The sequence below is a fragment of the Poecilia reticulata genome, linkage group LG5, assembly GCF_000633615.1.
Source record: "Poecilia reticulata strain Guanapo linkage group LG5, Guppy_female_1.0+MT, whole genome shotgun sequence".
NCBI classification, from domain to species: domain Eukaryota; kingdom Metazoa; phylum Chordata; class Actinopteri; order Cyprinodontiformes; family Poeciliidae; genus Poecilia; species Poecilia reticulata.
In genome coordinates, this window is record NC_024335.1 from 13,871,296 (window position 1) to 13,887,495 (window position 16,200).

The 16,200-nt window shown below is 36.3% G+C and overlaps 1 protein-coding gene across 2 annotated transcripts; it reads left to right on the forward strand.

Annotated features, from left to right (window-relative positions):
- Positions 1 to 1,854: 1,854 nt before the first annotated feature.
- pnp4a (purine nucleoside phosphorylase 4a) lies at positions 1,855 to 14,985 on the forward strand. Of its 2 annotated transcripts, none has more exons than XM_008409143.1 (7): positions 1,855 to 1,950; positions 10,651 to 10,814; positions 11,284 to 11,387; positions 12,863 to 13,038; positions 13,146 to 13,336; positions 14,250 to 14,329; positions 14,490 to 14,985. In XM_008409143.1, the coding sequence occupies exons 2-7, from the start codon at positions 10,685 to 10,687 to the stop codon at positions 14,640 to 14,642; spliced, it is 834 nt and encodes a 277-aa protein (XP_008407365.1). In that variant the 5' UTR covers positions 1,855 to 1,950; positions 10,651 to 10,684; the 3' UTR covers positions 14,643 to 14,985. The 2 variants fall into 2 exon arrangements, with proteins under 2 accessions (XP_008407365.1, XP_008407364.1); XM_008409142.1 differs by lacking the exon at positions 1,855 to 1,950 and adding an exon at positions 10,253 to 10,359.
- The last annotated feature ends 1,215 nt before the right edge of the window (positions 14,986 to 16,200 follow it).

Genomic DNA, 16,200 nt, shown 5'->3' on the forward strand with positions numbered 1-16,200 from the left:
TGACAAAGCAAATCAGAAAAGCCCAGATTATAATGAAAGGAGGCAGTCAATGCATACAGATACCGTACCATTGCTGTCATTGTTTGTTGTTACAGAACATCACAGCACAAAACTTATTACATTTTTCCCCTGTTGCAATGAACCTGAACTTGTCCCAGCCTGTCCCTGGAACATGCACACACACATACACTCAGAGGTCACCATGGATGATGTAAAACTGAGATAAGAAGACAACTAAATACTGTGTGTGTGTCTCTGTGTTTGTGTGCGTGCGTGCGTGCGTGGGCGTGTGTGTGTGTGAGAGAGAGAGAAAGAGAGACGCAGAGAGACAGAGAGAGAGAGAGAGAGAGAGAAAAGGGAAAAAAGCGGGTTAGCTATAAACACACACACTGAGGCCAGCCTGGGATTGTCTTCGTGATGAAACCAGCAGTAATGTCTGTTGTCGGCATGACGACTCCATACACCATCCTTTGTGACATGACTGCTGTGCGTGTGTATATTTGTAGTTAGAGGATGGATTCAACCTTTGACCTGGACTTTGTGACCGGAGAAAATGGCTTTTTCAATTGCTTCACAGAGAAATCTGAGCTTTAAGATTAACTCTATGTGAAAGTTTGGACTCTTTTCTGTTACCGGAGTCGCCAATCAAGTATATTTCCAAAAATAGGAATGCATAAGAGTTTGAATCGGTTTATCAATAGTTAAATTGTGATGGAAAATTTAAGTTAAACAAACTCAACTTTTAACACATGGATAAAATATTATTTTGTTTGGTTTTGTTTTGTTTTGTTTTGTTTTGCTTAGTAATGTGACAGCTTGCGGTGCATACTGTAAAATAAATAATACTCTGAAAAACATGATTATAGATGTTCAGGTCTAGCTCTGTAGCTTAATTGAACCTCTTAATTAAAGAGAAACTTAAACCAGAGGTTTAAAAATATATTGAAGAAGGAAAAAGTCTGACCATCAGTTCATGCTCTTAATCTCAAGTCGGYTTATGCAGGAGGATAATTATTTGAAGTACTCCAACAAGTTCACCTGTGAATGGCTAAAAGAAATGAAACTAAGACCTTAAATCTGATGTTTTTTAGAAGACTGTCCAATATGACTGAGTTAAGACAATGCTGCAAAAGCTATTTCACCAAAATTCCTCCACAGTGATTTAAAAGATTCATTGCCAGTTATCGCAACCAACAGTTTAGCCAGTTATTAAGTTTAGGGAGCAACCGTTTTTTTCACATCCTTTATTAAATACCTGAGTTAATACCGTTTTTTTTTCCCTTTCAGATCGTTTTTATGATATAAATTTTTTTAATAATCTGAAACATTTCATAGAGAAAGAAAACCTAACATAAAAGAACCTGTAAGGATAAATACTATCAGACTGCATCATATTTATGTCTAATACACTATTAACTACATCTTACAGACAAATCTGTTACCATTATATACAGTTTTACAGCATTCTGCTTTCTCAGCAAGTCAAACACATTTTTAAAAATTTGCATTTAATGAAAACTAAGTGAAGGTTGAAGATCTACCAATTTCTTTTAAGTTAAGTGATGATATAAGGYAAAGTTTTCAAGAAGTAAAGACAAACATGAAKGGGAACATATAGCMTCATAACCTAAAACGCAACGTGTTCAAGTTTCATGTTATAAAAGAAAATACAAAGAAATGCCTGCGCTCCAGTCAAGTTTGTCTGAGACATTAAATCGACCGAATGAAGCTCTGCAAAGYGTCTCACACGCTTCTCAGGTGTGTTGCATCAGAAGCTAATTAGGAGTCTGACTCTTCCTCCCATGGGACCATCAGGTCTCTCGCTCATTTACCAAAGTAAAACATGATCGCTGGATGAATAACAGCCAAGACGGGGGCTTGATGTTTATTTTAATGATCAAGATTAAGGCACTGCTGCTTCCACGAGAGAGCCGCTGCGGTGAATCTCTGGTGAGGATGTATTTTTAAAGCAGACTCGCTTTGTGTGTGTTTTATTATAATTTCATTTCTGTTTAGAGTGATTTAATGCCGTGGAAGCAGGTCTTCATTTGCAATGTTTCCCCATGTTTTATTTATCAATATATGGTTATAAAAAATTTACTTGATTGAAATAACATTTAGCAGGGGACTTTTATGAGTTGTGTGCAAGTCTGATRGATGGAAGAAAACCGAGTTTAGTGGAAAACATCCTAATAAAAGTTGCAAGCAGTAAGTGCAATCAGGCTTCCAGACTTGACCTGATTACTTCAAACATMTGAASTGTGAAATGTCGCAAGTAAGTGACAGGATCAATCATTTTAGCAGGTTTGAACTTATCCGCACAAAAAAATAAACTGCCTGAGTGCTAAAAGTGAAGCAATCAGTGTGTCACTTGTCCAGTCAAGGTTSAACATAAAGAGTTAGATTCGGCAGCAACTGAAGATTGTGGCCTTAATATAATAACAAAATGCATAARAGTTTGAATCAGTTTATCAATAGTTAAATTGTGATGGTTTGACATCTGAATCAGAACATGTCCCAAAACTCTAGCGCTTGTGTGTTGTTCTTGATCAGCGATGGTGAGCATCTATCAAAAGTATTTCTAGGAAGGRATGAACCAGCATCCCGTCTTTGCTCGTCTGATCTAACAGATGAGCTGAAGTACCTCAGATTCCTGAGAAACGTGTAATGCTGCTTCTGTTAGACAACAAGTCTAACAGACAAATGTGAGCGTATGTGATACATCACAGTTTGTCATAAATGGGGCTTTTGCATTGAAATGCAACTGAAGAAAAAATGGCCAGTATTCCATAAGATCTGCAAATATTGTTGAAAAAATATTTACAGTCAAAAGAAAAAGTTCTTTGAAGAAAAAGTAAAAGAACATCTGAAACAAAGTATTTGATCRATAAAATAGACACACATACGCAAAAGTACAAATTTTAYCTTAATGTTGCTTTAGAAAATGAGGGACCAGTCACTTAGTTAATCAGAGTTTTGGAAATCTAAAGCCAAATTGATTCAGCATGAAAATACTAAGCTTAGAACAAATCGTACCATAATTTATACATCAGTGAATTTAGATTTATTTTGTAAAAGTTAATATTCTGTTTTTAATAAYAGTGTCCTGACATAAAAAARSMRSCMAARKWRGSYKRARRAAAAAWKSYKRWKRAWKKYMWKSYKRMMAAWRKYMRSMWKRMMWTTWAMCMWKRWWWKGGSYWWWWWRKTKSSKKSCCMMMARGSMAAAKAAAAAAAAAAWKTWMMRKTKKKSYWMMMCMMSRWKGSSRWKKTTWMYKRWKSYTTWAWTYYYCYTTKGGRRKKKKGSYAAAGGCCTGGTTGTGTGTCGCGCGGCAGGAGTGGCATCACAGGGTGCCATTCATGCAAGAATGCTTGAACTCATTTTCTCCCTTCCTCCGACAAACAAAAGATTAATATTTTGCAACTGACACACAGCTGGACTTCTCATTTTTCATTTCAATTTTTCAATTATTTTAAGTGAAATTCTTTCACAAAGTGAATTTAACACTAAAATGAGTTGTGAATAAAATGCTTTACCTGTCTAAATTTTAAACAGTAAAGTGTATTGTCATGACAGCAAAAAAGAAAGTTTGATGTGTTACAAACCAAAACAATGTCAATATCATGAAAACGGTTAACATTCATCTTTTTGATGTAGCTGTGTTAAAATGTGTTTTTGTGAGTCTGTGTCCATGGTTTTGTTGCTCTCCTGTGCAACCATCAAATGCAACTTGAGGCAATATCCTACGCACATGCAGACACACACACACACACGCACGCAAACACACACATTTGCCCATCCGCCTCCGACTGAAACAAACAAAACAAACAAACACGCACTCCCTCCATCACCATCCGTCTGCTTTCTGCCGTAACGAGGTGCAATCAACACGCAACGCTGACCAACACACACACACACACACACACGCGTACACACAAACTGAGGCTTGAAGGATGAAGTCAGCCTCTGATTGCAGAAGAGTTACAGAAGTGTTGACTTGTGTGTGCGTTGACCTCATACTGACATGATGTCACATCTAAAATGGTTGCATTAACAGCTGCAGAAGGTTTTTACTTTAATACACTTTGAACTTTCAAAAATGTATACAGAACATGTCCTTAAAAGTAATGAAATACTTTTCTAAATATATCACTTCCTCTCCTCTTTATTTCACAGTTGTTGTTTTTTTAATGATGCATTACAGCTTTTTGCAAAAGGAACTTCAGGGAGTTAAAAACATCAATGGGAAATGAGAAGGCTTAAAAGTATATCCGAAGAAYAYCGAGGTMTTAATATTCTGAACATTTCTATCCGCGTCTAGACAGCAGTAAAAGTAATTTTCATTTCATGATAAATTCACCCCACCTAAATGCAGCCTAATCAATAAAAGCACAAAAGTTTGAAGTTCAATGATGCTAAGATTTAAATTTATCTTGCTAAAGTCACCAGATTGTGCTAAATCTGATGTCAGTTATACTCAACAACACAKAATTGCTAACTGAGGCCCTGATTAAGCAGTGCTTTGAATAGCTGTTTCAGTGTGTTCAGACAGCTTTAAACCTGGCTCCGACAAGGAGACGCTTTTGAACACACTGAATGTTTCAGCAAAGTGTTTCTGTTCTAAACCAGCCCAGTTATCTCACACCTGCTGGCTCCTAAGTGTTTCTGTGTGAGTGTGTGCGTGCCATTGAGATCTGTGAAGAATGTCAGCATGATGTAAGACACACACAATCGCCAAAGTGGTGACGGATCAGTGGAGAATCCCTGATTCTGACAATCAGACATTGAAGAAGTGCAGAGAGATAAGACAGAGTGTTAACCGAGTCGCAACACCTTGACATCACAACCTCAGACTCGGCTGTGATGTCAGCATCTGRCTGGTTTATTGTTCATCAAGTTTGATGTGGTGCTGATAAGAAGGCATCTGTGTCATGATTGTTCACATGCATGAGGAGCCACATTCAACCACCAGAGGGAGACAAACCCAGCAAATTCGTCTGCAGTAAACTGTTCTGAGCAACATTTAGAACTTAGAGGAATCTTATGTATTTGTAAAGATGCATTAGCACATATTATTATGGTCTTCTACATAGTTTTGACATCTAGGAGGGATGTTTTATCCACACAACAGTTGTGCATCTTCTTATTTTATACTAGCATACATTATTAATAAAATCTGAGAGGGGGGTGTATGTGTAAACCACATAAGATCACCAGTTCCTGCAATATTCAGAGTATTAATACCACATGTTCTTCCTGTGTATGTGTAAATTCTCTCAGGGTGCTTCAACTTTCTCCCACAATTTCATAAACAAGCATATTGGGGGAATTGACTTCTCTAAGTTGTTGCTGAGCATCAGTTTGTGCATGCATGTTTTATTTGCTCTCCTGTGATGGACCTGAGGCTYGTTGTAYCCTACACTTCACCCATTCACAGTTTAGGCACCAAGATAGGTACCATCCACCTCACAACTTGCACAGATTGGGGACATATTGGAAATTGTCATGCTGAAAAAATGTTTTTTTATGATGTAGTTACAGCTTACATTTTCTTCATTTTACATAACCTTAAATATGTTTCTGTGAAGACAAATATTTTCATCTTACTTTGTTTACTCTTAAAAAAAGAAACTTCACCTCCTGGCTGCAAATGCATAATACAAGCAGGATTACATCTACTGAAGTCACATACAGTGTCTAATTTGGTTTTAAATATTACAGTAACAACTGAAGATGGAATGCAGTTTAACTCCAGAGGAGGCCAGTAAGAGACTGCTCTGGTCTGAAACTGCAAATTTATGGTGGAGTTGAAAGAGGCCAGCAGGCAGTCAGACTTGTGATTTTGGGAGGATAGTCACAAGTCATTGGCCGAAAAGGCTTTTTATGTAATATCTGTAACAAGCTGCAGGGCCTTAGCAGTGGTATTTTAGGCAAGACGAGTGGTGGAAATTATTAGGCAGCTCACAATGCTTCACAATACTGTGTTGGAGTATTGAGAAATTAGCAAATAACCATTAGCATTTGYACAGATATGTTTGTTTTGTTATGTATTCCAAAAGGTGAAGGACCTTTAAAATAAGGGATCCAAGAAATATGAATAGATGCCATACCTGAGACTGTAGAAAYTGTAAAACAGCCACCCAATGTAAGAGATAAGGGAGACAAAAGCCAGATGAACAAACTKGCTATTCACCACTGAACCAGCTAAAACGCATGCTTAGAGCAGGGTCCGGTCAAGATCCACATATGTTAGCTCAAGAAGCTGTCTTCTTTGCAGGAGTTTCCTATCAGCAGCACAAACAAACCATCTGCAGAGGAAGGAAGCTCACCTTGAATGGCTGACTGAGGGMAGAACAGTCCTGACAATGAAAGATCCCCAATAGGGAACAATCCATCACACTTTTGGTCAGTAGCCTGTATTTCCATATTAAAATCTCCTGTCAGACATCATGGTAACCAAGATAAGCAGACACATGGATCAATACATGAAAGGCAAAAAAGGCATTGGTAAAAATCACAGAGTAGTCAAACACCAGCTTCTGGTTGACAGACCACTGGCTCAAGACTGGTGTGTCAACTGGACAAACAAACCTGTGCTCTGCCAACTTCAAGTCAACTGGACAAATCTCAGTCAAATGTGGCCTGCAGACCTGAACGTCCTTAGCAAATTGATCCACAAGATTGGTTATGGTTATGAAAATGTAGAGAACCTCCTGCAAAAGGAAGTTCATATTTTCCCCCAGATTAGAATCAAGTTGGTTGATTAGAGAAACCAAATTCAAAATGGGACAACCATTTAGTTCAGGAGGAAGGAACTCGATGCTCCTAAGTCTCTCTTAACTTCCCGTGACCAAACCATCACCTTAGGGTCTACAGCACCTCTCTGATTAGTGTCTGATTAGTGTTAATCACTAGATTTCTTTCCTAGCAAACACTCACCCGAGAGATAATTTGGATGAACTCCAGATTTTGCCTCACATGATTGTGTCCAGACCTGAGCTTTGTGCGTGACCTTGCTTTATGACCCTCACAAGATGACACATTATATGTTCATGATTAGTTTTCCCMCCCAACTTTTTTTTTTTTTTAATAAATTTTATGTTGTTCCAAAGGATTTATTTGTGATTTTAGGAATTTTCAAAATCAAATCACTGACAATGTGGTAGGGAGTTAAAAAAATCTTGTCAGAAATCCAAACACGAGGAGACACGTGAACACCAGATTATACAATTTCTCTTCCTGATGATGCTCTCAATGCTAGTAACTTTAAACTCTTGATAGGAAAAACGTGATCTAGTTGTACTCCAACATGAGTACAGTTTATCTGAAATAGTAAAAAATACCACCATGTCTCCATCATACCTCCATATCCGTCAGTTAATTCCTTGAAAAACAAGGAGAGTATCCAGATGGTGGATACTCTCCTTGTTGAGAGTATCCATCAAATTATATCTGCATGATAATGCAGATATAATTTAAAACTTGGGGGTGCATTGAATCGTATGTATGAAATKTACTTATGCCTCAGAAAGCACTTTCGTCAATAGTAAAGGAAGTCAACATRGATTTTTTCACATTAGTTCTTTTTACATGTTTGAAGTTTTATTTCACTRTCTTATAAAGTGATGCATGACTGTAAAAGAGACAAATTTAAAARGTTTTTTGAGGTTTCACAAAATAATCTGTAAAATGTATGAATCAGCAGYMTACATAAAGAGATGTTTATGTTTCACTTCAAGATTGCAGATGACTTATTGGTGACTGGGTTTGGAAGAGTTTTTTTATTTGGTTATACGTCAAAACTTTTAACAGATACATGATTTGCCCTGATGGTGGCACTGGGTAAAAAAAAGTGTGACTTTATGCAATTTTTATGGTTATCAGTTGTGGATTTGTCGAGACATTTCACTTTAAAACCATCAATACCTCTCATACACTAAATCTGTTGGAAAAAACTAGATTTACCCAACGATAAAACATCATCCAGCAGTTTTTGAGACATTTCAGTCAGATGAATGGTTTACTGATATGGATACAGACCCTGCATTGATCAATATCTATTACATCACATTACTCCCCATGTTAGTTAATGATATATAAATAGTGTCAGGAAAGTCACTCCTTTATATTCACAAGAACTATGTTTTGTGTAAAGTACAACATATGTAACAATAAGCTTTTTAAAACATTGTTGTGCCCCGCAGCCTAAATAGCTACAATGAAAAACACAGAAGTAACGTCTGTATGTCATATATGGCCAAGAATGCCAGATATCTAAAAGACGTTTAAATGAACGAGAGCACATTTCTGACATTCTGCCCAAGTGAAGGTATGCAGTAATGGTGAGCATTCAGCAGAGCATTAAACACTGAGAAGCACAAATCAGTGGTCACAACAGGTTAACCCCGTTGTATGCAGTGTATACTTGCAGTCAGCTCTTTACTGCTATTAAAAAAGCCTTGACAACAGAACTACCTATGGAAGTGTTCCTGCTTGAAGAGTCATGTCTTCATGCATAATTTTGGAAAGTTGAGGGAAAGTAAAAAGTRTGACCTCCAGAGTATAAACTCACCTTTTATTCTGACAACTATTCTCTATTAGAAGATCCCATCTTGCATTTTACCAGCTCTTATTTTTATTCTTCATGTTGTTTGTGTTATGTGTTACATTGGTGGTGATGTTTCCATTATTCCCTGCTTTTTGTTTCGTGGGATACGCCTTGTTCTTAACTACTTTCGGACAGCAAATGAAAATTAGCTGGTGTGTTAGCTCTAACATATTTAGATTGATGCTTGCTGCTGACATGTTGATTTATATGCGTTGTCCTAAATAAAGTAAATAAAATTAAATGGCTTTTGCAATGCATGTAGCTACAAAGATTCAAATGTCTTTGAAAATAATTGTAATACTAATATGGTAAAACATGTCTGAGTGTCTAACCATCTACATTCCTCTTTTCATTAACCTGCTAACTAGAGTCCATATGGCTTCTGTTATGCACATTTACATGCAGCATCATTTACATGCAGTTTTGTGTTCATCCCTTAAAGTTAAAACAAAGATGATTCCAGAGACCAGTTTGATGAGTTTGATACTTAGCTCTCCTGAATGTGGTTTTGTTTGCTAAAAGTGACATTGCCAAACGGTATAAACCTTCTGGTTCTGTTTGCTGTCCACTGGTTCGAGTCCATCTCTGTTCAGCATCCATCAAGCTCACATGAGCCTTATTAGCAGCATCTGATCAGAGCGGCAGCAGAGGAACATGTGAAGTGTATTAGCGATCATGAGTTGCTAGCCGCTCCTCATTAACCTGACACAGCCTTGGACTTCTTGAGTCTGGATTAAAAGCATTTATGTTTTATTTAAACAATAAAAATTAGTACATGAGTTCAGCATTCAGGAAAATTAAGCTAAATTACATTTGTTTTACATTTTGGACATTAAGATTCAGAATTAGAAAAAATGTATGTGTAGAGAATATGTAGACATATTGTGACCAAACAAAATATGGCTGGACTGACTTTTTATTTTGGTCTTTTTATAACCTTTTCAGGAGTTTCTGCAGACTGTAAAATATGATCCAGAATCATAAGATTCAAGTCATAAATTAGCTTAATCAGCTCTATTGAGTACATTACTAAGGGTGAACATTTTTACTGACTGTAAAAGCAAAAGAAAACTTGTTCATGTAGCAAATGGCAAATCAATAAATTTTTTTATTATTTTCACTGAATGCATTATCTCAAAGGAAATCCTGCTCTGGACCAACAGAAAACCATATTACCTATATCAAAAATCTACACTATAGCAAGAGCATCATACTTAAAAAAAATAAGTACACACAAGAGAGTAGCTTTATTAAAAGATTGAATCATTATCTCTATAATTTCGTGTTTATTATTATAGGGTAAGTAAAATACTTGCACTTGCACTTTTACAGATATGTACAGAAAGCTTTACTTTCCTTTTCTCTCATACACACCCAGATTATGTCAGGCTCCCAGTTTGTACTCTAGCAGTTGAGAAACAGGGAAAAGAATCTCTCAATAATCCTAGGAGTTATGTGAACCAAAAGCTCGTTGCACAACCAAAAAAAGAAAGAAAAATGTGAGGAATCTACACAATTGCTATTTTACTCCAACTGTAATGCTATTGGCTGCTTCTGATGAATGAGCAAGTTCTGAACCAATCAGACGCATGTGACCAGTGAATATGTAAGCTGATCAGCATCTGCTTACCACACTCTCTTCATCTGTCACACAACCACACAGACACACACATACACACACACACACACACATCTGGAAGTAGTACGGTCTTCCTCCTTCATTTATCATGCACAGCAAAGAACAGATCAGGTAAGGGAAAAGGTTTTAACACCATTTCTGATGTTCGGTAAAGTTTTGTAAAGTGATATTGTTGTTAAATAGCTTGAAAATGTTAATAACATTGTCAACAGTGTGCCATTTTCAGATATTTAAAGAAATGTATTTTGTTTTAACACATGAAAAGTACTAATGTACTAACATTAGAGGTCTTTTTAGTTTAGTTGCTTCTGTGCAATCATGAAGATGCTTCTAAGGTCATAACATCACAACTAAGAATATTACATTTTTGTGGGTGATATTGCGCTATTTATTTCCCTGCAGTCACGATGAATATCAGAAGACTTCCGATTGGCTGATGTCTCATACAAAGCATCGTCCCATAGTGGCAATTATTTGCGGCTCTGGACTGGGCATGCTTGCTGATACCCTTAAATGTCAAGACTCCTTTGATTACTCTGACATACCAGGGTTTCCCCAGAGCACAGGTCATTTATGATTACATGCTTTTATGAATTCAAATCTTTAAAAATACTGTTTGATATTTTTACAAATAGATTCATGTCACTAATATTGTATATTAAAATAACAGCATAGCAAAACTTTATATTTTCATTTGTACATAAGATCATAAGGCCTTTAGACAGACATTTAATAAGATGAATATTGCAAAAAAAAAATTTCAGATTCTTTTTATTCATATATTTAAGTAACTGAAGCTCAAATTGAAGTATGAAAACTATAACCAATTGCTCAATTTATGCCTTATTTTAATTTTTAGGTATTGATCAGTGTGTTGTTTTACATTAGACTATTTTCAGTTATCCATCAGCCCTGCAAAATTATAGTCAGAAATGTCTCTTATGTGTAATTGTCATTATAAGCAACTGTATTCTGTGAATGTGCACAATGAAAGCAAGAAAGTTAATGTTCTCACTGTGTTTATTTTTGTTACAGTACAAGGTCACGCAGGTCGGCTGGTTTTTGGGGAGTTGAAGGAGAAGTCATGTGTTTGCATGCAGGGCCGCTTCCACATGTACGAGGGACATTCACTCCTCAAGGTATTCACACAGATATTTCAGGTGTACTAATTGTTATTCCAAATGTCAAACTTTTTAAAAGGATACACAAAAATAACTAAAGTTACATCTACGTTTAAGCAAAACAAAAGTACAATGACCGAATAAATCAGAGACTTAAATATCTAAACAACCAGTGAGCATAAACTTGGATGTGTCTTGTGATTTTGGCTTTTAAAAACCTAACTCATCCATGTGTGTGTTTCCATATGGAATTTGAATAAATGTGTGTGGAAGTTGGTTGAAAATCAAACCGTAAGAAAACACAAAACTAAGCCTAAAGACATATATGTTCGTGAACAGGCAGAGTTAAATATTGTCCAGGTGTTCTGCATTACAGTCCATACATTTATACACAGACAAAACAACACATCACATAAACATATGGATTAAATAAAACATGTCTTCACAACTATAGCCACATCCACCACAAAACATTCTCACATAAGTGGTTGGCTAAAAAATATCTCAGCCCAGCAACCCTGGGCAAAGTTTACATAATAACCAGCATGCTACAAGCTAACCTGTAGTCTCTTGGATGCGTGTGTGTGTGAGACATAGTCATGCTTGGGTTTGGTCACATGCAGCCTTTTAGTCAACTGTTCAATGCTGCCTTTGTTTCCTTCTGTAGAACACCCATTCATACAAACGTGCTCTCTGCTGTGTGTTACACGGAGACTGCCTGACTCTCCTTTAGGTGGCATCCTGTGAAATGCCCTTTGCAAAGAAACCCCCACCCCACCCAAAAACAAAAAAACAGATTCAAAATAAAAACTTTCACTAAAAATATCCTTTGTATGCTTAAATGTTAGCTACGAAACAGGGTTGTGTGACTATCAGGAGACCTACAGTTAGAGTTTTATCTTCCTAAGTGAAAATCCTGCATCGCCTGACAAACCATAACAAAACTGTGTAAAGTTAATTTGTGCAGAAAAAAAGGCATGCTCAAAATAAATAAAATTAATAGCAATGCATATATATAATTTGTGGCAAATAACTAAAGAATTAATATGCAGCTTGCATATATTTAACTACCTTTACTGTAAAACCACTCAACAGAAAGCACTGTAAAACTCATCTTTTTAATAATTAGTATTTATTTCACTTGTGGTTTGCTCAAGCTATTTAGGGGACACAACAAACATGTGAAAGAAGATCTTCTGGTCACAGGAGACAAACTTTATGCTCTACATGCAAAATGCATTTTGAAGAGAACAAAAAAGCTAAAAAAAAAAAAAATGTTGTAGTTTACAGAAAAAGCAACTCATCGCAAAAAAGAAAAGAGGCAACAGATTTGTGTCTTCATCCTGAACAGTCAATGGCCTCACCAAATTTCTTACATGCCCAAAGCTTCCCAATGTACAACATGTTCAAGTGGCTGCCAATCTTTGCACTCGGTAACATACTATCCAAGTAAGCATAGCTAAAATAGAAATACATGACTGTCTTTCCATCAGACGACCTTTCCAATTCGAGTCTTCAAGCTGATGGGAGTGGAGACACTTATTGTGACAAATGCTGCAGGCTCGTTGGCTGATGGCCTACGTCCTGGTGACATCATGATCATCAAGGACCACATCAACTTCCCTGGGCTGGTCGGTCTGAACCCACTGTGTGGGCCCAACGATGAAAAGTAATTTAATTTCTGCATGATTCTTGTGGTGGTATTTTACTGTCCTCACAGTGGTGAATAAAAGTTTTCCTTTACATGTCAACGATGCCAATAAATTGTTGTTGCAGGTTTGGGCCACGCTTTCCAGCTATGTCAGGTTGCTATGACAAAGGGCTGCGTAGCCTTGTGATGGAGCTTGCCAAGCAGATGGGTGTTTCTAGCCTTGTGCAGGAAGGTGTATATGCCATGGTGGGTGGACCCAACTTTGAAACCATCGCTGAGGCCAAACTGCTGCATCGACTGGGAGTGGACGCAGTCGGTATGATGCACTAAGGCACTAGAAATGTGCAAAGTCTCATTATGATCATTCCTCCTCATTCTTGGCTCCAATTCTACATTTTTGTGCTCAGGCTAGAGTTTGCACATCCAATTTATTCCTGTTGTGAAGGATAAGAGCAAAGGGTTCTTGTGAGTCTCTAATGAAAGAAAATTTTCAGTTGCACGGCTGAGGAAAAAGTTGCAGGAGCTTCATTTAAAAATCCTTTCACAGTTGAAAATATTTTTTCCCAACTAATGTATCTTTAATGCATAATGCTCACTGTAAAGTCTGATTTAACGTGTTGTGCAGCTGCAGTTTTTGATGGACGCTTCAATGCACCAGGAGGAACATTTTCACTTAGTTTGGCCCAGATAGAAGATTTTCTAATTGTTTTATTCTATTCTTTTTTTTCATGTTCAGTCAATAGAAAGTTGACACCTATGTACAAAAGCTAAAGTTAGTATGTGATCTGAATTGACAGATCTACATATCTGAATTCATTMTTTTTTTTCCCATCACTGGTTGTTTAGATGCTTGGTTGTAGACTAAAATGAAGGCATAGTTTACTAGGAGAGCTTAATTTAAAAAATAAAAAAACTACTCTGCTAACAAGTAGACTAACTGGTTGCTTGCATTTAAATTAAAAGCAAATGAACACATTTTCAAGCAGAATCTCCTTATAGAATGTACTCTGTAAAACGATTGGTGTGCAGGGTTACAACAGACATCAGCAAATTATATTATKTGGGCAGCAGTATTTGGTGTGACTGAAACTATGAATAGGCATGAATGAACAAAATGAGTTCATGAGGCTAATTGAAGTAGAGGGTGAATAGGAAGTGGGACRTTTTAGATTTTTCAATTTATTAATAGCATTGTTCTAAACTACCCCTGTAATGTATTGTTATTTCAGGTATGAGTACAGCACCTGAGGTCGTCGTGGCAACTCACTGTGGTCTAAGAGTCTTTGGACTTTCTCTGATCACAAATAAGGTATGACAACAATCACAAATACAGATAGAAAACAATCACAACTCTTATTTTTCAGCTTTATTTCATAAGTCTGTAACTAATAAAGAATGTGGTAACTTAKGGAATGGTAGTGGTCTCTGGATCTTTGCTTGGATGACTGATGAATTGGTCTCCATGGCAGGTGGTAAAGAGCTATGAGGACACTGAAAGCGTGAACCACGAGGGCGTCCTGGAAGTCGGCCGGTTGCGCTCTCAAACCGTGCAGCAGCTGGTGACTGAACTGATCAGCAGGATGGAGATCAATAACAAYGAAAACACAAATAATGTTTCCTGAACTAACGCAGATGCATCTGGTTATTGCACTGATTAAATTTTTGACTACTTTTTATTTTATTACCTCTGTGTGTGCAGTTTAAAAAAAAAATTTGCTAAATTGAAAATCTTATTTATATCACTATGGTGCCAACCTGTTGTTCATACATTTAAATTAGGATATATGTATTCATCTCTGATATTTTATGTAAACTACACATCTTTTACAACAGTAATTGTTTAATGGTGCTTTGTTGGAACAACACTGATGAATGTTTTTGTACACTGGCCTTGAATTATTAATGWTTATGTTGTAAAGTATTTCTGTCTTGTCCTGACACGATTAAAATATTCTACCAATCCTACTGATTTCTGTTCTTTCCTATGTTTACTCACTGCTGCCCTCTTTTGGACTTAATAATATCCACATCCTCTTGTCCTCTATTTTTTTAACAACTAAAGCTGCGATGCAACTTTTCCTTATTACACACTTCTGCATATTGTATAATCTCATAGATAATATAGAGCATGTAAATATTACATAAAAAGCAAACTCATTCTTTTAAAATAGTAAGAATCTGCTTATATTATAAAATAGTTTCATTGAAAAGTCAAATCAGCTGCACTGATTACAATTAACTTAATCTACAGGCAATTAYCTACAGGCCAYAGCAATCAACATAATTAATTGTAAGGGTATAGTAAGCATTGAGCTTTCCTGGACAAAATAGGTTGCAAAACAGCATAGAAAATTAGTCWATAAGAAGGTATTGAATGTTTAAAAGAGTTTCATTTTTATATAAATAACTGTATAATGTTTTACATTGCAAACAGAAGCATTTATTGAAACCACAAAGATTGATCAGACATCTTGAATAGGCTGAATCCAGATTATCTGATGACACAAAGTTTCAGAGTGTTCAGCTCTGCCTGTATTTCTTCAAATAAACCTCAACATCTTGGCATCCAAAGTTTTCGGGAGAGGAGTCATCCCAAGAAACCGCCGGAACAATCAGGAGTAAAATTTGCAGTAAATATGGCAAACAGCTGACAGAAGAAGTAATATCAAATACGAGCCATTTACACCATCTGATAGAACTTGTATGAGCAACACTAACCGTTTTTCTGCAACATCATAGCTATTTATTTGGGCAGAAAGTTATAAAAAGCTACACGCACATTATGAATATTAATTAGTGTTAATTCTCTGTCTAGAAATGATAAAAAATTGCATCAAWAACTCTTGTTTTTGTTGTAGTAGTAAATCTTAAAACTRAATCAAATTCTGTATTTAGTTAAAGAAATTCTAACAGAATGTTTACTTTTAAATTCAAATGAAAGGGKCACGGCTTTTGTTTAGTGGTAATTAACAAACAAGGGAAGAGAGTAGCAGGAAAAAGCAAGTATTTTTAATTTGTTTTATGTCATTTTCTATAAGGATTAACTTAAACAGACTTCAAGTGGGAAATTCTGATAGTTGCTCAAAKTTTTTTGACCTCATTTCATTGAGCTCAGAAAAATTTGATTTGTGTTCCCTATAAGCATTGATTTGCTATTGATTTGTGTTCTCTATGCTTACA